General features: G+C 58.0%; 4 protein-coding genes across 4 annotated transcripts; 2 read left to right on the plus strand and 2 right to left on the minus strand.

Annotated features, from left to right (window-relative positions):
- Positions 1-366: 366 nt before the first annotated feature.
- BJ171DRAFT_511109 (uncharacterized protein) lies at positions 367-3,159 on the minus strand. Its single transcript, XM_053111544.1, has 7 exons — positions 2,542-3,159; positions 2,246-2,389; positions 1,831-2,118; positions 1,718-1,750; positions 1,435-1,478; positions 1,223-1,291; positions 367-1,019 (listed from the first exon to the last, which is right to left on the minus strand). Exons 1-7 carry the CDS (start codon positions 2,978-2,980, stop codon positions 540-542), a joined length of 1,497 nt encoding a protein of 498 aa, XP_052965277.1. The 5' UTR covers positions 2,981-3,159; the 3' UTR covers positions 367-539.
- Positions 3,160-4,407: 1,248 nt separating this feature from the next.
- On the plus strand, positions 4,408-7,933 carry BJ171DRAFT_425619 (uncharacterized protein; the record flags this gene model as incomplete). Its single annotated transcript, XM_053107729.1, has 7 exons — positions 4,408-4,777; positions 5,023-5,259; positions 5,512-5,711; positions 5,772-5,948; positions 6,195-6,634; positions 6,728-7,445; positions 7,646-7,933. Coding segments are annotated over 7 exons (2,430 nt in total), but the record flags the coding sequence as incomplete, so codon positions are not given.
- A 1,161-nt stretch (positions 7,934-9,094) lies between these two features.
- BJ171DRAFT_154695 (uncharacterized protein) lies at positions 9,095-11,448 on the minus strand. The gene is made up of 4 exons (XM_053105820.1): positions 10,377-11,448; positions 9,614-10,217; positions 9,319-9,456; positions 9,095-9,191 (listed from the first exon to the last, which is right to left on the minus strand). The coding sequence occupies exons 1-3, from the start codon at positions 11,002-11,004 to the stop codon at positions 9,384-9,386; spliced, it is 1,305 nt and encodes a 434-aa protein (XP_052965279.1). The 5' UTR covers positions 11,005-11,448; the 3' UTR covers positions 9,095-9,191; positions 9,319-9,383.
- A 2,519-nt stretch (positions 11,449-13,967) lies between these two features.
- On the plus strand, positions 13,968-20,923 carry BJ171DRAFT_154711 (uncharacterized protein). The gene is made up of 14 exons (XM_053105821.1): positions 13,968-14,296; positions 14,541-14,643; positions 14,749-14,883; positions 14,978-15,171; positions 15,265-15,627; positions 15,877-16,332; positions 16,569-16,801; positions 16,934-17,547; positions 17,834-17,962; positions 18,136-18,416; positions 18,750-19,374; positions 19,560-19,639; positions 19,856-20,122; positions 20,248-20,923. Exons 1-14 carry the CDS (start codon positions 14,048-14,050, stop codon positions 20,548-20,550), a joined length of 4,032 nt encoding a protein of 1,343 aa, XP_052965280.1. The 5' UTR covers positions 13,968-14,047; the 3' UTR covers positions 20,551-20,923.
- Positions 20,924-20,990: the final 67 nt, after the last annotated feature.

Below are 20,990 nucleotides of genomic sequence, written 5' to 3' on the forward strand. Positions count from 1 at the left end.
GGCCGGGACGCAAGCCAGGCACGCGCGCCATCTGTGTCCCGCCGTGGACGGATCTTTGGCGCCCTGTCGTGGGCGTCGTGTCGTCAACTGACGTCAAGTCAGTAGGACCAGTGTCGCGCTGCCAATCGCGTTGCGGGGCCAGAAACCTTGCGCCCGATTTGGACAGGCCCCGCACTGCCGCGCATGGCCCCGCTGGGGCACCAGCGCCATGTGGGTGTCGCTTTGGGCTGGGGGGGGGGTGCGGTGCACTGTCACAGGTCGGACCGCCGATATCGCCATATTCGGTGACACCCAATTCGGTCCCCTGTCCTCGTCCGCCCAAAAGCCAGCACGCGCCTGCCACCATCCGTGGGAACCGTCCTGTCTGAACTTGCGATTCGCCAGGGGACAGACGTGCAACCCCCTCCCTCGTCGGCTGGGACAGGCCGGTGCTCGCATTCGCATTTGGGCAGAGGAGACTCGCCCTCGACATTGGTATCATTGTTCGGCCACTGCCCGCCTGCCAAGATCATGTAGCCGCATCAACCGCATCAACCACATCACTCGTCCTCGGTGAGAGCCAGCTGCGAGAGCGGCATCGTCGGCTTGCGCTGCTTTTGTCGCCCGCCCCGAGACCCAGCTGCATCGCCCGCAACCTGGCCGTCCTCGGCCATGTCCGAGATGAGAACAACCGATTTCCGCCGTCCACCGATCGCCGGCAGCGCCGACCCACGCTTCGCCGCCCAAGCCGGGTCGTTTGGAAACTCAGTCTCGGCGGACATTGGCTGGATGGATCTGCGTCGCGAAGACAGCACCGACGCCGGCGTCTGCACCTCTTCGGTGCTGCCAAGGCCCACCGAGCCGCTAGAGCTCGTCGACACAGTTGGCATAGCCTGTGACTGCTGTCGCTGTTGCTGCTGCTGCATTTGCTGGAAGAGTTGGTTGAGCATCTGCTCCTCCTGGGCTCGGTGGCGAGTGATTTCGTCGAGCTTTTCCTGCACAATGCCTCGGAAGGCTCGCTGCTTGGGGGCGTTTTCGGACTGAGAGGGGCCGGTGTCCGTGTCATAATCAGTGATGCTGTTGATATGCGACCACTCTCTCTCTCTCTCTCCGATGCCACGGCAGCTCAAGGAGCTCATCCTCTGCTTGGAGACAGTGGGAATCGTCACCCAAGAGAGCACTAGTCCCTCGAGAGTGCCGTGCAGAGACCAGCCAGGATCCTCCGCTCCAAAGTGCAGCTCACCTCCTTCTTGGCCGCTTCCATTTTTGCAAACTTGCTCCACTGGTTTGGCTGTAGATACCATGAGCCGTACTGCAGTCGAGTTGCCGCATCGGGATAGCATCGCTGTCAGTCCTGCGTCGATCGCCATGGCAAGCCAACGGGGACACGGACACATCCATCGCACTTGCAGTTTCAGCCTCCTCTATCACACGGCGGGTGTTATCCTGACGTACATTCAGCCTGCGCTGCCGAACGCTTGGGGTACTGCGTTCGATTGCTGAATGAGTGGCAAAGGTGAAGACAGTACGAGCATAGAGCAGTACGAGGACGAGCGAGTGAGATGTGATGCTCAGCTCTTGCTCTGTCAGTCCAGGCGCTCTGCCGAGTGTCCGTCGAGTGTCTGGAGCCTCTCTGGAACGCTCTGGAACGCTTTGGAGCCTCTTCGGAGATCATCGGCCGCTCAACGACGCCGATTTCATCAGCGAGTGTGTGCTGCGAAACTGCACACCGGCCTACCTTCGGGTGTGCTGTCCAGAATGATCTTGGTGGCTGTCAAGAGAACATTCCTAGTCAGCCCAGAGATCGCACCCATGCGCAACTTGGATGGCCGAAGCCGACTCAAGACCTACCTTTGTTGTATTTCTTCTTGGCCTGTGCGATCTTCAGACCCAGGTTCTCCCGGAGGCTCAGCAATAGGCTGTCTGGCGGGTTGGCTTCGTGGACCACGTTCAGTCGAACCGGCGGCTTTGTCTCCAGGATCGAGGGCTTGCATGCGTTCAACAGAATGTCAAAGTCGCTCGTGCTGATCTCCTCGCTGTTGATCTGGGGCTCGACAAAGCTCGGCTGTCGGAGCGACGGGTACAGGTTGACGGGCGTGTTGATGGTCTTTGAGACCCATGCCGCCAGGTCCTCCGTGACTGCACCCGAACACACCAAGTCGTCATCAGGAGCAATATTTGTGGTCTGCAATTCGTCGCACTGACTGCTGCCGCTACTACCAGGCTCGGCGAATGCGAATCAGGTCCAGGTGTCGTTCCCGCGTACCTTTCTTCATCTCGTTCAGAGATTTGTTTTCCTCCTGGCTATTGGATTTGCTGATGTGTCGAGCCGACTTGGACTTGTGGCGGTCCACGAAACGGCTGTACTTGATGGCCGGGTCCATATCGGGGATTGACTCTGAGCGTGCGCCTTACCGAACCAGGGACAGTAGTCGTTGTTGATGACGATCCAACGATATGGCGAGTATATGAGCAAATGCGGCTGTATCCTCGACATATCCTCCGGTCCGGCACACAGTAATCAGCCAGCCCGACTCGGTTCGGCCTAACTCGACTACATACCGGTGGTATAATACTGCGGGTAGCCTCGACCCGTTCTTGAACCGAGGGACTTGGACATGCTCGGATCCCTCATATTGAGGGCCATGAGGATGCCGCTTGTGCCTCCGACCACCTTTGGCTGTTTCTTGTGCCCATCGTTCAGGGCCGCCAGGCCGGAAGCACCCGATCCTGCAGACGCCTGGGGGTCGCCTTTGGAGGCACCTCCGATAAAGGTGGAGGTCTCGCTCAGTCTGCCCTTGGTGTTGTGGAGGGTGACCTTGAACTCGGTCTCCTCTTCTTCGTCGTAGCCGAACGGGTTGTATGTGTCTGGGTCGCTGCCGCCCTCGAGCCTCTCTCGGATCTGCTTGTTTTTGGCAACGACCTTGAGGATGACCTCGCGCTGATCGTCCGTGAGTCCGTGGAACTCGTGCGCCTGGCAGATATATGGGACATTGTTCATCGCGATGGTTAGTGCTTGGTACCAGTCTGAGGCATCGGCCTTGGGTTTCGCTCTTGGTTTTGGCCAGCGCTGCAACGTCTGACCAACTGACTGTGCTTGCGATGAACATCAAGCCCATGCCCGGGTCGGGTCGACAGAGCCACCTGCGTTGCCATCATCTCTGCCCACATCCCGTCGCTTCAGCCAACGCATTCCCACGGGTGCTGGGGCCCGCCAGGACGTACCATATTGTACTCAATTGCTTGCTCCAGATCCACAACCTTCTTCCTGGCACGCTGGACCCGCGGGTATTCCATGGGCCGGCAGCTCTCGACAGTGATGGGATACGGTATGCTTCGAATCATCTCTTCGTCTCTGTCAATGATGGGCTCGACATAGCGCAGCTCGCCTGGCGGGAGGCTGCCGCAGCACCGTCCGTGGTGACATCAGCACACAGTCGGAGGGGTGCCAAAGCACATGCAGCCAGGGTCTGTCCAAAGCCGGACTGCAAGCTGGACCGCAGCAGCGCTACTGCACAGGGGAGTCTATTCGACAAATGGGCTACCGATGGTCGTCTCTGACAGATGCGCCAAGCAACGGTTGAGCCCGTACCTCTTGCCCTTGATGTTCCGCAACACCCAAGGCTGGATCATCTCAACGGATGAAGATGGGAGCGATTCGGCTGCCAAGAGAATTGAGGGTGGATCTGTGAAGAGTGGACGAGATTGCGCAGATTCTGACCCGAGCGTTGCGTCTCCAAAGGTGGAGGCAGAGCTGATGCTGGAGAATGCCGATTGAGCACACAACGGCGACGGCGACCGCATTTGTTTGTCGGGCCGGTTGCCTGCTTGTGGCTGTCGCCGGCGCAACTCGCCCCCCCCTCCTCCCGGATGTCGTCCTGCTCGACACCGATGGCTGCAACTCGATAGCAGCACTGATACACATCTGTCGACCCTGCTGCCGCCTGTGTCGTCGTCGCATCGTCCTCGTCTCTGGCTGAGCTCACTCGGCGACGTCATCGAGCCACTGGCGACACACACACACGCGCCTTCGCGAAACTCCGCCCGGATCGATCCGGCTGGGGCTTGGCTTCACTTTTTTTTTTGTTTGCCGGGATTCGCCGCCTTGCCCTGACATCGCTGCTGCCTGCTGCCTGCCGTCTGCTGCGACTCTCCAGAACCACTCTGTGGCCCAGCGAGCATCCCGCACCGAGGCAGGAGTATCGATCCCCCCGAGTCCGAGTCTGAGTCCGAGCAGTGATCGCAGCTGCCAAATCTCTCGTCACCAGCGACCCCACACGCCCAGTGAATTCGCTGCCGCAGCGCCCATCTCCTACCACCCTGCCGCTCAAGTCTGCTCCTCGGTGCCCAACCACTTGAATCCCATTACCGGCCACACCATCTATCACCACATCACCGCAAGCATCGTACATCATGGCTCAAGACGACATGCAAATCGACACCCCCGCAAATGCCCCGGCAAAGTCGGCCAAGGGCAAGCACGACCCCCCGTCGGCCGACGACGTTCATTCCAAGCAGACGCTGTTCATCCGCGACCTGCCCTATTCGGCAACCTCGCAGGATCTCGAGGCATTCTTCTCCGAGATTGGCCCCGTTCGGTCGTCGTTTGTCGTGGCCGACAAGGATGCTTCCAACGGCGAGCACCGGAATAAGGGCTTTGGCTTCGTGACCTTTGCCCTCAAGGAGGATGCCGAGCGGGCGATCCAGGATCTCAAAAAGAAAAAGTTTATGGATGTGCACCGCCCCGTCCGGGTCGAGTTTGCCGTCAAGAAAGCCATCGCCAAGAACCGCAAGGCTGGTGAGTCGTCATGTTGGGACCGTGGACGGCTGCTCTTTGCAAGAAGCGAGAGCGGGGACGAGAGCGGTCGCATCGATTCGGCATCGCTCTATGGCGAGCCTCTGGCAATACGCACCCAGCCCAAATCTGACATGCCACCGGTGGCACCTGCACGACATGCGTTGTGCTGTCGATCGCACATCTCCAAACGTCATCATTGAACCAACTCCACCCGATCTCGTTGCCTGGACTCGGCGCATCCACAGACGGTGTCCCTGTCAAGCCCGAGCTGGTCAAGAGGTCGAAAAAGCAGGGCGTCGATGCCGTTCCCACCTTCACGAAGCAGCAGAAGCCCCAAGACACCCCCGTGTCCCTCAAGAACACTGTCGTCGAAATCGGGGGCATCCCCGACGGCGTGACCGCCAAGATGCTCAAGCACAAGGTGCGCAAGTTTGCAGCCCCGGTCTCGCTTATCTTCCCAGTCGATGGCCAGCCCGGTGTCGGTGAGTATCGTCGGCTTTATGGGGTACTTGTGGACCATGGGATGCGAGACCAGCGACGGCACTCCAAACGCCGATATTGGAGTGTCGGGTGTGTGGTGCTTCGTCGGGGAGGGGGGCAGATCCAGCACAGTCCCAGCACAGTCCCTGCACAGCTCATCCCATCGGAATCGCCGAGTGGTATATTTCCCCCCGCGATGCTAACACCACACTTACACGGTTTGGACACGGTGTGATGCAATTCACTCTTCTCAGCCCGAGTGACATACTCGTCCAAAACAGAGGCGGATGCGGCGGCGCAGCACCTCGACGGACATCAGTACAAGGGCGTGGCGATCACGGCCAAGGTGACTGGATCACAGGATAAGGTATTCATCGCATCGTCCTGGCAGTCAAGTACTGCAACGAGCCCACAGATAAACGTCCAGCGCATGTGTGTGGTGGAAGCAGCTGCTGTTGCCCTCCTGGCAGGCGCTTTGTTCCCGAGATAACATTTGTGCGTTGCTGGTGTTCAGGTCAAGCGGGCGCGATTGATTGTGCGCAACATTGCCTGGAGAACGAAGGAATCAGATCTCCGCACCGCATTCTCGCCGTACGGTAACATCATCGAGGTCACGGTTCCACTAAAGCCCGACGGCAAGATGTGCGGCTTTGGCTTTGTCCAGTTCGAGGCTGTCGATGAGGCAGAAAAGGTTAGTGTTATGAACCGCTGAACGCATGGATGTCTGGATATCTGGATATCTGGATGTCGAGATGTTTGGGTGCCTGGATGTTTGGATGTCTGGATGTCTGGGTGTCGAGATGTTTGGATGTGTGGGTGTCGAGATGTTTGGGTGCCTGGATGTCGAGATACCTAGAGGTTTGGATGAGACCCGTCGTTCCCGGAGAACTGACTGTGGCCTTGCACGCACATACCCGCATGCACACTCTCTCCATAGGCCATGGATGCTATCAACGGCACAGAGCTCCTTGGACGAACCGTGGCTGTTGACTGGGCTGTCGCCAAAAAGTTCTACGAGACGGACGCCGCGGACGGTGATGCCGAAGAGGCCAACAAAGCTGATGGTGCTCAAAATGATGATGATGAAGAGGAGGACGAAGACGATGAGGACGAGGACGAGGAAGAAGGTGAAGATGAAGACGGAGATGAAGATATGGACCAAATCCCCAACGACGAGGATGAGGATGAGGACGAGGACGATGGCAATGATGAAGATGGCGACGATGACGATGGCGAAGATGAGGAGGACGATGTCGAGGTTACGTTTGACGGGGAAAGGCGGCCGCGCAAGAGCGGTCTGCCTGACCCATCTGAGGGCAGAACACTCTTCATTCGCAATCTTGCCTTTGAGACAACCGAGGAGGACCTCGACGAATGGTATGATGGGGCGAAGGGTTGACTGAGCATTTGCCGTGCTGCAAGCGTGCATGTATCTGATTGCTGTGGGCCCTGTGCTCTCCTGCCATCCAGCTTCTCTGCCTTTGGCCAAGTCCAGTATGCGGTTGTTACCATGGACCACAACACCGGCCGCTCGCGCGGAACCGGATTCGTTGCCTTTGAGGAGAAGTCCGATGCCGATGCCTGTCTTGCTGCGTACGCCAAGGCCACTGAGGCAATCGCCTCGCTGTCGACCTCCAAAGAGACCAGCAAGGGTGCCGACGACAAGCGCAAGAAGAACATCAACGTTGCAAAGTCAGTCCTTCTGCCCGAGCCTTCGCTGACGGCCTCCAACACAGCCTTCATCCTTGGAGGGCGCTTCCTGAACGTCACCCGGGCCGTCCAGCGAGACGAGGCAACGGCTCTCGCTGAAAGCGGACGACGCAAGCGCAAGGAGAGCGACAAACGCAACCTGTACCTGATGCGCGAGGGTGTCATCTTTCCCGACTCGGATGCAGCCAAGGACATTCCACCCACGGAGCTGTCCAAGCGCCAGAAGAGCTACTCGATTCGGAAGCGGCTCTTGACCGTCAACCCGAACCTCTTCATCTCCAAGACTCGTCTGGCGATCCGAAATTTGTCGGCAAAGCTGGATGACCTGCATTTGCGACAGGCCGCCACCGATTCTGTTCGGGAATTCTGGAAGGATGTCGAGCAGAGCAAGCGCGAGCCTCTGGACAAGGACGTGGTCGAGGACGAACAGAAGGAGGGCCGCGGCATTCCGGGCAAGCGCCGAGTGCTGATCAAACAGGTGAGGCGCACGCACACAACAGATGGCCATGGACATGGCCACAACTTGATACACGCCGCCTGCGGGGCCAACTTGGGCTGTGGCCCTGGTTGCGTCCCTTGATCACAGCCTCGTTATGTCTTTTGATCACCCCTGGTTGCATCCGCTGACCGCATCATCACTCTCCTGATCCACCATGTCGGATTCGACGGCGTGTTTAGGCCAAGATTTTGCGCGAGAAGGACAAGATCGATCCCGCCACCGGCAAGCACCGATCCAAGGGCTGTGGATTCATCGAGTTTGCCAATCACAGCGACGCACTGGCATGTCTGCGTTGGCTCAACAACAACCCCAGCGTCTACGTCCAGGATAAGAAGAGCAAGATCAAGGGCGGAGACAGCACCGAGGAGGAAGGTGCCAGCGAGGGACGCATTCCATTTGCCGGCGGCTCGAAGCGACGCCCGATTGTCGAGTTTGCCGTAGAGAACCTGCAAGTCCTCAAGAAGCGCGAAGAGCGCGTCAAGCATCAGAAGGATCAGAAAGAAAAGTTCAAGACCGTCACCAGGAAGAAGACCAGTGCCGGCGGTGCCGGCGGTGCAGGCGGTGCAGGCGGTGCAGGCGGTGCAGGCGGTGCGGGCGAGGAAGGGACCCCCAAAAAGTCCAAATGGAAGGACATCCGCGAGCAAGCCAAGCGGCTCAAACAGGCCAAGCGTGCCCACGAAGAGCGCGAGACCAAGGAGAAGCAGGGCGGCTCCGAGCCACCGGCGACCGGCTCGAGCCATGCAAGCAAGAAGCGCAAGGTCAGCGAAACCCAGTCGTCTGGCCCCGAGTCTCTCCGCGCCCATCGGGCCGACCGAGGCCCCATCGCCTTGGTGGATGAAAGTGAATCACCCAAGAAGCGAAAGAAGGGCCCGTCCGTATCGAAGAGCGACCTGAAGGATGAGGCCCAGTTCAATTCCCTCGTATCGGAGTACAAGAAGAATCTGCTAGGAGCTGGTGGCGCCGGCAAATCCAAGGACGGCCCCAATCCCTTGAGCAAGTGGTTTGTTTAAGGGCGTTTCCAAAATGAAACGGGACACTCCGATTTGAGCCAGGACTGTTGTTTTTCTGGAACCTGAATATACACACCCACTCATTGCCATCATGGCCAAGCAAGTATGTCCAAAGAGACCGAGGTGGTGATTGTCTTTGGGAATGCCTCCTGGAAGCAAGGGAAGGGATAGGCATCCAGCCCACGGAGACTCCGGTTCGCTCGGTACTTTGAGCAACTCATCCACCACCAGAGGCGCCCACCAGACCAAATCTTTGGGAATCGATGTGGTTTGGTCATGTCACGGTCAGCGCATGGGTCGCTTGCAATATCCAATATAGCTCGCAACAGCTTCGCCAGAGCACAGAGTGGTGAATCGTATATTCGATCATCAGTGGGGTCGGCAGAACACAGGGGAAAGCATGTGGGAAGGGGATTCCCACAGGAACTGAGTAGAAAATCAAGAACAGTTGCTCCATAAACAGCGCTCGTCAAGAGGAAAGAAAGAGCAAAGACAAAGCATTACAGAGGAAGGACGGTCGTTGAGATGTCGGCGAGGGAATGCATCAAGTCCGGATGTCGAGGGCCAGCCCGCAACCCAGCAACATCATGGAGGTGCTTCACACGACGCTCGACGACCTCCAATTACTCCTCCAAAGACAGGACCATGGCTTCGCTGAGCCGTGAGCAGACCTGGAGGGCTGCAACTCAGGAGGATTCGTGTCGGAGAGAAGCGGCTGGGGACCAGAGATCAAAGGAAACAGGGAAGTGGGAAGCGTCAGTAATAGGAATCTCATCACAGCGCTGCTTCTGGGGAGCGTCTCGACTACCGAGAGCAATCGAGACATAGATCGATGGACTTGCCTCAAAGCCAGTGGCCACATCACATCGGCATGATGCAAATAATCACATCGCTGCGACGCATTCGATCACATCGGCGTGACGCATACACCGGGCAGCACACCCTCTTTGCCCGTCCTAAAGTTCATCCCAAGCATCCACCTGAGCAATTGATGTGAAATGGTCAGTGGCTTGCCAGCAGTCATTGGAGGAACTCTACATTGCAGACCCGTCTTTCAAGACAAGCAACCCTCTTGCAGCCATTATACAATCCTTGTGACATGAATCCGTGCCCAGCACTGGTCAGCAAACGACATACCCGTCGTTGAACTGCTGGCGAACAAGGACCAGGTCTCCACGGATGAGCTCAATCTCGTCGTTCTCCTTTGGTTGATAGGAGCATATTGCCTTGTACTTGATCCACTCGACGGTCTGAGTCGACGGGGTCTGGGAGAGCCGATCGAGGTTCAGGGCCCGAAGGCTGGGTCTCGAGAGCAGCGGATTCAGGGTGTCGCTGGAGGAGATGGTGGGGTGGAGATTGGCGTAGGAGCTCAGACGGAAGGTGTGGATCTGCTCGGTTGGATGTGAGAGGGAGTGGTAGGAGGCTGTGGGCTGCGACAGATTTGCAAGCTCGATATCGGGCTGGGACAGGGGCTTGCTTGCTGGAGTCGATTGTGCTGGTTGGCGAGGAGGACTCGGATCAAGGGCATCGCCTCGGCCCTGGCGTTTCCGAGCGAGAGCAAAGGGGATCACTGCAGCGACGATCAAGACCAGAGCGACGGCGCAGGCGACGGCAATGACGATAAGATCTCTATGGTAAGATGCCGACGCGGACGAGTCGGCAAGATTCTGGACCTTGAGGCAGCATGGGTCGGACGAGTGGGACTGCTGGCAGTACTGCGTTGCATTGCCCATCCCGAACCCTGGATGGAGGCCGAGACCGGTGGCCGGTGCAGGGCATTGAGGGAGATCATGCAGCCGTTAGAATTGGTCCGAGAGCCACAACGGTCCAAGCCATAGAGCCGATCACCTCATGGACCAACTCGGCCATGAACAGCATGGTCGTGGCCATATCCACTCACCGCAGTTGGCGTCCTCGAGCGGCACTGCGCTGATACACTGGCTTGAGTTGGACGTTTGGGTCTGGCAGAAGACCGAGATTTGACTCAGGATCGCCTGGCGAGCATGGGCATAGCTTTGCGCCGCAGTCTGGTTGAGATCGGTGCTGGAAGCGGTGCATAGCGACGCATTCGAAAAGACGGCCTGAAGCGAGGCCAAGTAGGCCATGCAGCTGTTGAAGCACATGGCCGGGATCGAGGCCGGGTCTACTGCCGAGCAGGTCTGATTGGGACGAGCAATGGCCTGGGCACATGCAAAGGTTGCTGCGTATCGGGAGAACTGGCCGGAGTAGGTGCATGAATACAGCCGATCAAACTCGGCCCAGGTCTGTGACGAAGCCACAGAGGACATGAGGGCAGCGTCAAAATCTTGGACGGTCCAACATTGCGGGACGCTGGCGGCAGCATCATGCCATGGTGGGCAGACTGTTGAGTTGGCGAGGGAGAGACACAGGGAAGCCGTTGGGCTGCATGCTGAGGGCGAGGCAGTCTGGTTGGCACACCAAGCGACATGGGTGCATAAGGCCCATGCGATGAGTGATCGCCAAGGCGGCGTACTGGGCCGGCTCGAGGCTGGGCCTGGACGGAACATTGGATGATCGGGTGGCAAGACAGAGGAGCCAGAGTATGAGCTGGGCAAGGGAGTGATGGGGGGGGCGAACAATCGTCAATTACCGGTGGGGGGAAACGAAAGCGATACCAATGCACCCGGGGGCCATCTGGACAAAAGCGACGGCAGGAACCGGGCCTCAGAGGTCCTTTGCAGCGCCGTCTCGGGTGGTCGACGCTGGGCGGCGGAAGGGGACATGTGTGGGAAGGCGGGGGCCGTTGGAGGGCCGAGCTCCGCCGGCGAACGGGTTGGTCTGCAGCGTCGCCGGGCAGGGTGGGCTGTTCGAGCGTTGGTGCGGTGGGTTGGGGTCGCTCGAGAGTGGAGCAATGGATTGCAACCCAACAAGTCTGCGAATTGATACAGCCCTGGTATCTGAGCAGGATGGCATATCAATCGACCATTTGCAATGTCGTGGTGTCGATGAAACGCGCAACATGATTGCTGTGTGCACGGCGATTGTGCAGACCGGAGGGCGAAAGTGACGGTGGTCGGAGGGATCTCCTTGGCTGCAAATGGCCTGTTGGACGCAGGATCTCACAGACTACATTTGATCGTAGTGGAGCAGTATCTCGCTTTGTCCAGAGCAGAGTCTTGGGCTACGAGCTGATACCTGTGGCTCGACGACCCAATCGTTGATAAACCAGCGGGCCCATATGCGAATCGCCTCGTTTGTTATCAATGGTTGAGCCGCCTCTGTCGCGGCCGGAGCGGACAGTACATGGCTTCGGGCACTTGCTCCCGTCCTCTTGGGATTGTGCCTTTTCTCTTTCCAGCATCCCGCACCGAGGCGGAGGAAGAGCCCTCGAGCAGCGCAGCCCCGTGCACGAGCCCGCAGTGCATGGGATGGATGGCCTTGCAGATTTGAGACCGATCAGCAGCCAGATACAGCTCTCAAACAATCATGGTAGCGATGCTGTGGTTGGGAGCCCCATGGCATGAACTGTGCTTGTGTAAATGTGGTGCTGCAGCTGATCAAGGATTCTTGGTTGATGGTCCGTGAATGAGGTGGATCTAACCAGCCAACTTGGTTCTGTCCTGCACCGTCTATTCGTGTAGGGCATGCACCACTGCGTTGAGCTTGAAATGGCGGCATCTGTGGCGACCTGTCGCTGCTCAGCATGACTGCCCCGCAGGGCGAGATCCAGCCGCTGCCGGTCTGTGTCTGGCTTTCGATATGCGCGCCGCTCATGAAGCCCACTCCCCATCGGTGGCCGTCATTCGACTGCCGCAAGCTCCATCGCACACCATGGAACGCATCGCACACCATGGAACGCATTGATCGCCCCCCTCCGGCAATCGGCGCGGGACGAGCCGGTGCAGCAGCTGTGACATGCTTCTTCGGCAATAGCTGTGACATGCTTCTTCGGCAATAGCTGTGACATGCTTCTCCAGCAACATCGCGTCGTTTCGGCCTGGACCAAGAAATGAACCAAGCCACGCACACACACACACGGCGACCAGGCTCGACCAGACGCTTCCCAGCGAGCCCCTCCGTCGGTGCCTTCGTTCGCCTATCTCGCCGCGGCAGATCGATCGATCGATCGCCAAGAGGATCGCTCCGAGCCCCGGCATCCCACCAGCCCCCTGGCTGATTCAGACTCTGTTGCCTCGTACCGCGCAGCGCCTCGATCGCTTGCCCCTCGGATGTTGGCTCAATTCATCGAGAAATAGCCCACGGGAACATCCTGACGCCCATTCCACACAGACCCCAACCCCGACCCGATCCTGCGGGAATCCATCCATCCGGCATCTGCTGCCCCATCGGCCCACCCGCATTCTTTGCTTGCAAGATTTGAACCGCTATCGCTTCTGCCGCAGCCGAGTCCAGATCAAGCCTCCCTCAAACCGCCCGCCCCACACTACATAGCGTTCGCCGTGATCTCTGCGACCTGCCACAGCACCGCGCACATTCCCAGCCAGCACCGACAGAGTTGCCGATCCATGTCCTCGACCACACTCGCCATGAGCACAGATCCCGCGGTACCCAGTGCAGGCCGCCCCTCCCATCCTCTGCAGTCAAAGCTGGCTGCCTCTGGAGTCGGTGAGTCATCGTTTGTCCCGGCGTCCTGGCGACAACAGGCTGGCTTCTCCAGCGTAGCGACCACTTTGCCGCCATGTCGGTCGTCATGCCGTCCCCTTGACTGCTGAATATGTGGCTCATCACACAGTGCATATTATCCGAACGCGTCCATGCTCACCCTGTCCCATCTTGACCTGATACCTCCAACGATCCTGTGTCGTTATACTGTCCGGTCCGAATGCATGGCCACAGCAGATCCAGCCAGCAGCTCGTGCAGAGAGCCGCAGGAGTCGGCCGACAACCATGACCGCATCGCCCTTCCCGACATTGCGGGGAATGCCTTTCCTCTTAGAGAGCTCATCGACAAGCTCGCCCAAAAGGCGTACACGGATATTATCAACATGACCGAGCTGTGAGTCGTCAGTGGCCTATTTCCGTCTCATGAGTCTCATTTGTCCTCGAAAGTCACTCGGCGGGATCTCATCGGTGCTCTCTGTCACGTCGGGTCTGCCACCCGCCCTCCCACAGGCTTCCCAACATGTCTGATGTCGACAGGAAGAAGCAGATCCTCAAGTATATCATTGCCACTCGCCAGAGCTTTACCAAGCTGCTGGTCCTGCTACGATGGGGCAAGAACGCACATGAGCTGCATCAGTGTCAGGTAGGTGGTGGTACTATTTGATGCACTTGCCCGTGCACCGTCGAGTACAATCAAGGCCTCGGCGTCTTCGGCTGTGCACTCACCCTGTCCCGCTTCTCCATGGGCCGGTGCATCGAATCTGACAATTGGGCTGCATCCTTCCATCTGGCAATCCATCGTCCCTCTCTTCTTCCGATGACTGCATGCATCTTCCAACGAACCGGCCTGACTCTTGCAACTGCCGGCTCCTGCTCCTGCTCCTGCTCCTCCAACCAATGCGACAAAAGAAAATATGTGCCCTCATCGACCAGCAGGACCAGTGCTTTAGCCTCACTGCTGACGCGCTGTATCGCTTCCATATCGAGATGCGAAAGTCAAGGTGTGCAGCACCACCTCGCTGTGATGCCAACAGAAGCACCTTTGCGTATCAGAGTCTTGCATACAAAGCGGAACCTGCTCTTGAGAGTCGCTTCGTCAGCGAGTCGCTCAAAGTGGTGCATTGGATGTGCTTAACACTCTGCGCATGGATCGATAGGGAACGGAACTATGACGTGATGACTGCTATCGACATTCTTGGGTCTGGAAAGTATGAACGACTGCCTACTATGGTTAGAGTGAGTATTATTACTTTCATTATATCTCTCGTACACGCTGCTTGACGCCGCTTGCTTGCATCGTTATAGGCAGCAGCGAGCTGCACGTGTGGTGCTGTCGAGGCGCCTGGGTGCAGCTGCAGATTGCGTGACTGGGACGGATTCGGCCGACCTGGAGCTTAGCATTCCCATATCCGTGATTGTTACTTGACTTTAATTCTGTCGTCTAAAGACCACCCTTATTCCAATGGAACCGCTCACCCAGTCAGAAATGGTGGAGACCAAAGAGAGACTGGAGGACGTTATCCGTATGCGGCTGCTCTGTGACGAAATCGTGCCGCTCCCGATGCGACGCAATGTGACTGTGGGTGCGTATCAAAGTCGTCCGCATCCCTCGTATGCGAGGACTCGATGGCTGTCCTGACCTGACGAAAGGGTCTTCTTACTGACGAATGGATGATCGGCGCCGTCAGAAAATGGAAGTGTGACGATACGCGTCAAAGACGAGTTTGAGATCCGAATGACCCTTCCCGGAAGCACTCCGGATTGCGTCTGGAAGCTGGATGATCTCAAAATCCTGGTTGCATCTGCCCCCAGCAAGTATACAGGTCAGTGACCGTGCCGGCCGCAACAGCCATTTCACCCGGCCAGTGAGCGCCGCACATCGGGAGTCGGATTCTAACTATCTCGGTCACTTTGTAGTGCCTCAACACACCGCCGACAATGTCAAGAAGATCCGCGAAAAGGCCCAGACCAAACTGCTGACGGAAGTACCGGATCCCAAGCGAGCTGAACTCGGAAAGCCAGCGTCGCGGAAAAACTGGCCGCTGGTGAACCTGTACGAGTTTCTTCACAGTGTGTGCTTGCAGCTGCAGCTCAAGATCATCCAGCACCAGGCAAGTTTGTCGACACCAGCGTCTCTGTCTCCGCACCGTATCTGGGCTGTCGGCGTATCGCGCTCGGTTTGTAACCGGATTGATGCCGAATAGGTCTTGAGTTTGATCGGTACTCGGTGGCAAAACCGACTGAGCGTGTCGAGCGAGGAGCTCAAGATCAAGATCGAGTACTGGAAGCGTCCGACGACCGACGCCGACCGACGGCAGAATGTGATCGAAATCCGCATAGTCGAAGATGCGGCTGTTCGGAGGAGGCCTGCCTCAGCGCCATCATTATCGAGCGAAACCAACCCCACGGCCCGTGATGTCTTGCCCGAGATAGTCGAGTCGTGCGCTTTTGGATCGTGCCCCCTTTCCCCCAAGATCATCAGGATCGACTGTTTCAGTCTTGGAGCCGATGGATCGCGAACGCCCCTGCTGGACAGCGACACTGGTGCCTCGTTGGAAGTGAGCGTGGTAAGTACCACCTCAGCGCCGGCCGTGGACTTGGAGCTCAGTCGTGTTGTAGCGCTGGGCAGGCGGCAACGCGGCAACGCGGCACAGCATCGGCGCATCTGGGCCACAGCAGCCGTTCGTCTGGAGAAACACCCTCGCTGATGTTCACAACCTTGTGTGGCTCGTGTGACTTGCGCTGCAATCTCGCTGCCTGGCTCTCCATCATCACTAACTGGCGCACAACCCGAATCGACCCGACCCAAACCGCAGTCGCCCTCCGCCATCGACATCGAGCAGCTCATCCTGACGGCGGCGCAGCATCAGGCCAATGCCATGATCCGCAGCTTGAAGACCATTATCCTGATGTCGCCCGAGGCCAAAATCGCCTCACCAGCCAAACGCAAGCATGGGCAGCTCTCGCCACGGGCAAATGAGCCTATCGTCGAGATTCTATCCGAGGAAGAGCTTCTCGGGGCGGTCAAGTCGGCTGCCGGCCCGCTTCCCCGGTTCTATCTCCGCTATCATGATGTGGGCATCCTGTGTGTGAGCGTCGATATTCGCACGGGACGGATTCTGCTTTCACAAGTCGGGCAGGTCGTCCAGCCAGAGGCCCCGCACGAGTCCAGCGGAGCGTCGAGCCTGCAGAACCGCCTGCTGCTCGTGGAGGAGCGAATCAACATCAATTTCTATGACATCATGAGCTCCCTTTCATACTTCCGATACTCGGTAAGTAGCTCACGGCGCATGAGCCCCGTGCAGGCCCCGTGCAGACCCCGTTCAGGCATCATGAACCTGTATGTGTGGATCCGTTGTGATGCTACAGTCGGCGGAGTGGCTTGCCAACTCAGCGGATCGAAATTCTGTCTTGCACAATTCCCCATGTGACTCGTGTCCACCGGTCTGATACCGACTGACTGTCTGGCCACGCCACCCAAACTTCTGTCGGTCCAATATCGATGCAGACCATCATTGACAAGATTGAGGCCCTGGCTCAGTTTGCGGGGCTGACGCCTGTGCGAGAGCTACCGATCCCGAGATCCGAGAGCGCCAAGTTACACACCGAAATGTCCTCCGAACATACCATCTTTTTACGATTTCCCCAATACCCAGACTACTACATCCACATATCGGTTATTGAGCCCAACGTCTCGAAGGAATCAGCCGTGAGCTACACAATCCAGATTGTTCACGCCAGGTAGGTTGATATCGGATGGCGTCGCCTCAACAGCAACGAGAGAGAGGATGTACTCTCCCGGGGTGTGTCTCAAAGCAGTAAAAGCATACTCACAGTGCTTGCACCCTCGGATTGTTACTCTGGTCCTCTCAGCCTCTCCGATCGACCCAACCTTAGCCGCATCCAAAGCGTATCGTACATCCTGCACCAGGACATTTTCCCGGCCCGCGAGAAAGGAGTGCCCATCCAGGGTGATGACGAGGCGACGCCAGCAAAGCGGACCAAGCTTTCGGACAACACAGACGCCCCTGGCTCTGGCGCAAACGCAGTCCTATGGATGCAAATTGATGCCGAGGTCTTGATCAAGGTCGAGTCCGTGTGCCGAAAGCAGATACTCTACTCCAAGCTGAAGAGCGAGCTGGCCAGTGCGAACATTGCATACAAGTATGTGATCCGAGGCACCCCGGGGCTGCTGCAGCCCGAGCAGCTTCCCGTTTCCGAGGACCGGATAGCCTCGCTGGAGCCCCGGATCTGCATCATGCGCGACAACTTCAGCCGATACTTGCCCGTGGCCACGAAGGGTCCTTCCGAGAGCAGCGTCTCCGAGCTGCCGTTTGGGGACCTGGTCATTATCTTTACCAAGCCGTCGGGCGCATCCGCAGCCGAGACGGATGGGGACGAAAGGCTGAGCAACCGCAAGCTGAGTGTGCTCGTCAAGGTCCGGATGAACGTACGGCTGCTGCCGAGCATATCCAGTACGCTCCTTGGTAGGTCGTGAGCACCTGGGCATCAGCGTCGGCGTCGGCGTCGGCGTCAGTGTCGGTGGTGACCTACGACGAGCAGCCCGTCCCTGGCCTGTATGTGGCGGCAGGAGTGTTTCGATGGCCCGACGGTAGTACCAGGCGCCAGGGTGGCAGCGATCTCGTTTCAAAACCCGCACTTGGGCTTCCCTGGGTGCTTAACACCGCGATCGCCGACGCAATGGGCCACCAAGCCATGTGTACTGCCGTTCAAAGGCGATCTCTAACTTGTTCTGTGACTGCTGACGACCAGACGAAGATCTTTCGTTCGACTCGAGCGACAACTGCTGCACGCTTTCGCTGCCGGATGTGGACATGGCCATCTCTACCGTGTGTCGGCGTTGGAAGATCATCACAATGATATCCGGTATCCTGAGGCAACGTGGGTATTCCCGCAGATTTGGCCTGATAAGACTATGATTGATGCTACCCCAGCCCAACGGCCAAATCGACCGACTCTCGCACACCTGCTGACTCGCCGTTGTGTCCTTCGTTGAACATATTGCATTTGGTCATCCAAACACATCACCGCACCTCGGCCAACCGTCAATGCAGTTGTCTCCCGCCGCTCGTGGCTGGAGCAGTCTGGATTCAGCATCGATAACTACGATTTGGCCAGCTTCCAGCTGCACTTTGGCGATATCAAAATGAAGATTGGCTGGGAATGGAGTGATACAGCTGACGGAACGTCCGCCCCCCTTTCTCAATGGAGCTTGGATTCCGAGGGCAAGTTTCGGCTTCGTTTCCTCAACGCCGAAGCCAGCGAAACCCTCAAGTCCTTTGAGGAGCACTTTGAATCTCTCCTCAACTCCAAATCCATTGTCCGAACGCTCCAGGTTCGTTCCGCCACTCGAGCAGCGAGTAGCTTGGATTGCTTGGAACCCATTCGAATGCCCCTGTCCACTGCATGTATGGTGGGAACATCATGGGGCTGGCCCCTCCCCCCGTGCATCGGTGGCTTGGGGACTCGGTGTCAGGCCGTTGGTCGTCGATACAGCGGCCGCTTGGTGGCTCGTGGTCTGTCGGCCTGCAGTCGATATCCCTGCTCCTCCTTTGGCACAGATCATCACAGATTCCGCTGTTGTTGCTTGTCTGAAATCTAATCCCAGACCCGCGTCTGCCCAACCTATCATGTTCCCGGTGCCTGACTCCTGGCTCCTCGTTTCAAGGTCATGGGACGCATGTTCCCACTGATTCGCTGGCTGGATGACATGCGCACTCGCAACAACACTCCCGACCACTCGATCCGGCCAGAGACACCGCTGGTGACGGTGCGCACAGTCAGCGCCAACCACGTCTACGTCGGATACGGAGCGCATGGCATCGATCTGATCCTGTTGACCAACGAGGCGTTTGCCGTCTACGACTCGGCCCTCGGAGATGGCAACATCAACGCCCTTGTTGGCGTAGGCTTTGCGACACAGCACATCAACAGGGCAGTGACGCCAATCCCAAACTTCAAGAGCATCTCGGACGAAACCGCGAACCTGCTGGAGCTCGACGAGATCCCAGAAGTGGCCTCAATACTGCCGCTGCCCGGGGGCATGATCTTGCACTCGTCGCTGTTGCTGCACGCACTATCCTTCCTGGAGCGCCACCTCGACACACAAGCGACGCTCGAGCTGTGCCGGTTCATGATTGCTGAGCGCATTCGAACGAGGCAGATCGAGTCCGCTCCACCAGCAGCCGCATCGTCGACGAACGCGGCCAGCGATCTGGTCTATACCGTCAACGACCTTCAAATCACATTGCATATCTCTGAGACGCGAGTGCTGAGCACCCGAATGAGTTTGAGTGAGTCGATGAATCTGTCGAACCACTGCCGAGCGCTGACGAGCGCTGCTGAGCGAGCACCCTGACGAGCGCTGCTGAGCGCTGCTGACGAGGGAGCCAGATGCTGGTTTGCGACAGCAAAAGCGCCCGGCAAGCATCCTACTCTATCGACTGTCTAACCACAATCATTTTGATACCCGCTGCAGAAAATGCCATCCCCGACAACGATCCTGTGCCACTCTCTGCCCAGGCGGTAGCGACGATCCAGAACGTCGTCAACGCAAAGGTAGGGCCGAACGAGTGTTGGGAGGAGGACGAATCCTTGCCGTCGATTCGGTGTGGCATGATTTGCATGCCACTTTGATATCATGTCTTTCTCGATTGACGTTTGCTTCTCGCCGAGCCTGCACGTACACATACCAATGGTGGGTCCTGCATCGCGCTAACTCTCTCTCTCTCTCTCTCTCTCTCTCAATACGATTCGCAATCGGTGACCTCACAGCTCGCGGCATTGCCAGCCGGGACCAACCTCCGGCCTTGGGTCCGCTTCGTCCTGGAGCTGACAGCGCTTCCGCGTGTGGCCATCCGCGATCTGGCTCTGACAATGGATCTCGACGACACCGTCAAGGCCAGCACAGCCAGCGTCGGAAGCACAACCAGCCGACTGGACTGGTGTTTGGTCGTGCCGCCGGATGCACCAGACTACGCGCCGTCTCCCGGGAGCATTGGGCTGGTTCTGGAGCCAGAACTCAATCGGTTCAATATCATGGTTAGTGCGTGTGAATCGGGCGACCGGCCAGGCTCTGCCATGTGGCCGCTCTGACTGTTTCGTCGCCGAATGTGGATCGCAGCGACAGATGAGATAACCCAGACTCCTCGGACTCTCCTCCACAGTTCCGACTGACTGACCCGACAACGCAGGAGAGCCAGCTAGTCCTCTTGAGGAGCAACTACTCGACCCACGTCATCACACAGTGGAAGGCGGACGGCAACGACCTGACTATCGTCCAAGCCGGCCCGTTCCTGCAGCAAACCAAAGACTCGTTCCCGGACGCCCCGAGTCGAACATGGGAAGGGATCCTCAACACTGCCACAAAGAAAGAGGTGTCCACGGCGCAGGGCGGCCCAGGCAAAGTCAGCATTGTCGCCAAGCACATCAAGCAGCGGGCCCTGAAGGATGTTCCGCCATGGCCATGAGTGCATCTGCTTGACAAACGATGCGCGCTGCGGACGAGAACAGCTATGCTGGGGCGACAAAAGATGCCAACGGAAGGGAGCTGTGTCTGAGACATGACTGGCTCCTCTCTCTCTCCCCGATATGTGCTCCGCTTGCCCAGACGTATCTGATCTGATCTGCCTCCATCGCTCCTGTATGGGTTTGTCCAGAGGACTCAGTCGCCCAATACATCGAACTTGAACACACGGATGGGTCGTGTGGATCGAATGGCATTGATCAGTCTGGCTAGGTGATGTCAATCAGCGCTCCCACCCCATAACATCTGCTCGCCGACTTGCAGTGACAGCATCTGCATCGACTCGCTGGTCCTCGTTGGCCAAGTGCGGCATGATCCAAACAACACGGTGGACCGGGGTGTTCCAGATCGCGACGGCCACGTGGAATCACATGTGGCACGGGT

Source organism: Polychytrium aggregatum (assembly GCF_025602895.1).
Source record: "Polychytrium aggregatum strain JEL109 chromosome Unknown BJ171scaffold_26, whole genome shotgun sequence".
Taxonomy (NCBI): Eukaryota; Fungi; Chytridiomycota; class Chytridiomycetes; order Polychytriales; genus Polychytrium; species Polychytrium aggregatum.

Excerpts from the sequence above, each read along its gene's own strand:
- BJ171DRAFT_154711 (XM_053105821.1), top strand. The coding sequence starts at position 14,048 with ATGCGAAAGTCAAGGTGTGCAGCACCACCTCGCTGTGATGCCAACAGA. Across the intron at positions 17,963-18,135 it reads ATCCGGTATCCTGAGGCAAC|TTGTCTCCCGCCGCTCGTGG; the intron begins GTGGGTATTCCC and ends CCGTCAATGCAG. Across the intron at positions 19,375-19,559 it reads GAGCACCCGAATGAGTTTGA|AAAATGCCATCCCCGACAAC; the intron begins GTGAGTCGATGA and ends TACCCGCTGCAG.
- BJ171DRAFT_154695 (XM_053105820.1), bottom strand. The coding sequence starts at position 11,004 with ATGTTCCGTCCAGGCCCAGCCTCGAGCCGGCCCAGTACGCCGCCTTGG. Across the intron at positions 10,218-10,376 it reads GCTCGAGGACGCCAACTGCG|GGTTCGGGATGGGCAATGCA; the intron begins GTGAGTGGATAT and ends GCCTCCATCCAG. Across the intron at positions 9,457-9,613 it reads CGCCAGCAGTTCAACGACGG|GTGGATGCTTGGGATGAACT; the intron begins GTATGTCGTTTG and ends TCAATTGCTCAG.
- BJ171DRAFT_511109 (XM_053111544.1), bottom strand. The coding sequence starts at position 2,980 with ATGAACAATGTCCCATATATCTGCCAGGCGCACGAGTTCCACGGACTC. Across the intron at positions 2,390-2,541 it reads CCCGCAGTATTATACCACCG|GCGCACGCTCAGAGTCAATC; the intron begins GTATGTAGTCGA and ends TGGTTCGGTAAG. Across the intron at positions 1,751-1,830 it reads CAAGAAGAAATACAACAAAG|CCACCAAGATCATTCTGGAC; the intron begins GTAGGTCTTGAG and ends TTCTCTTGACAG.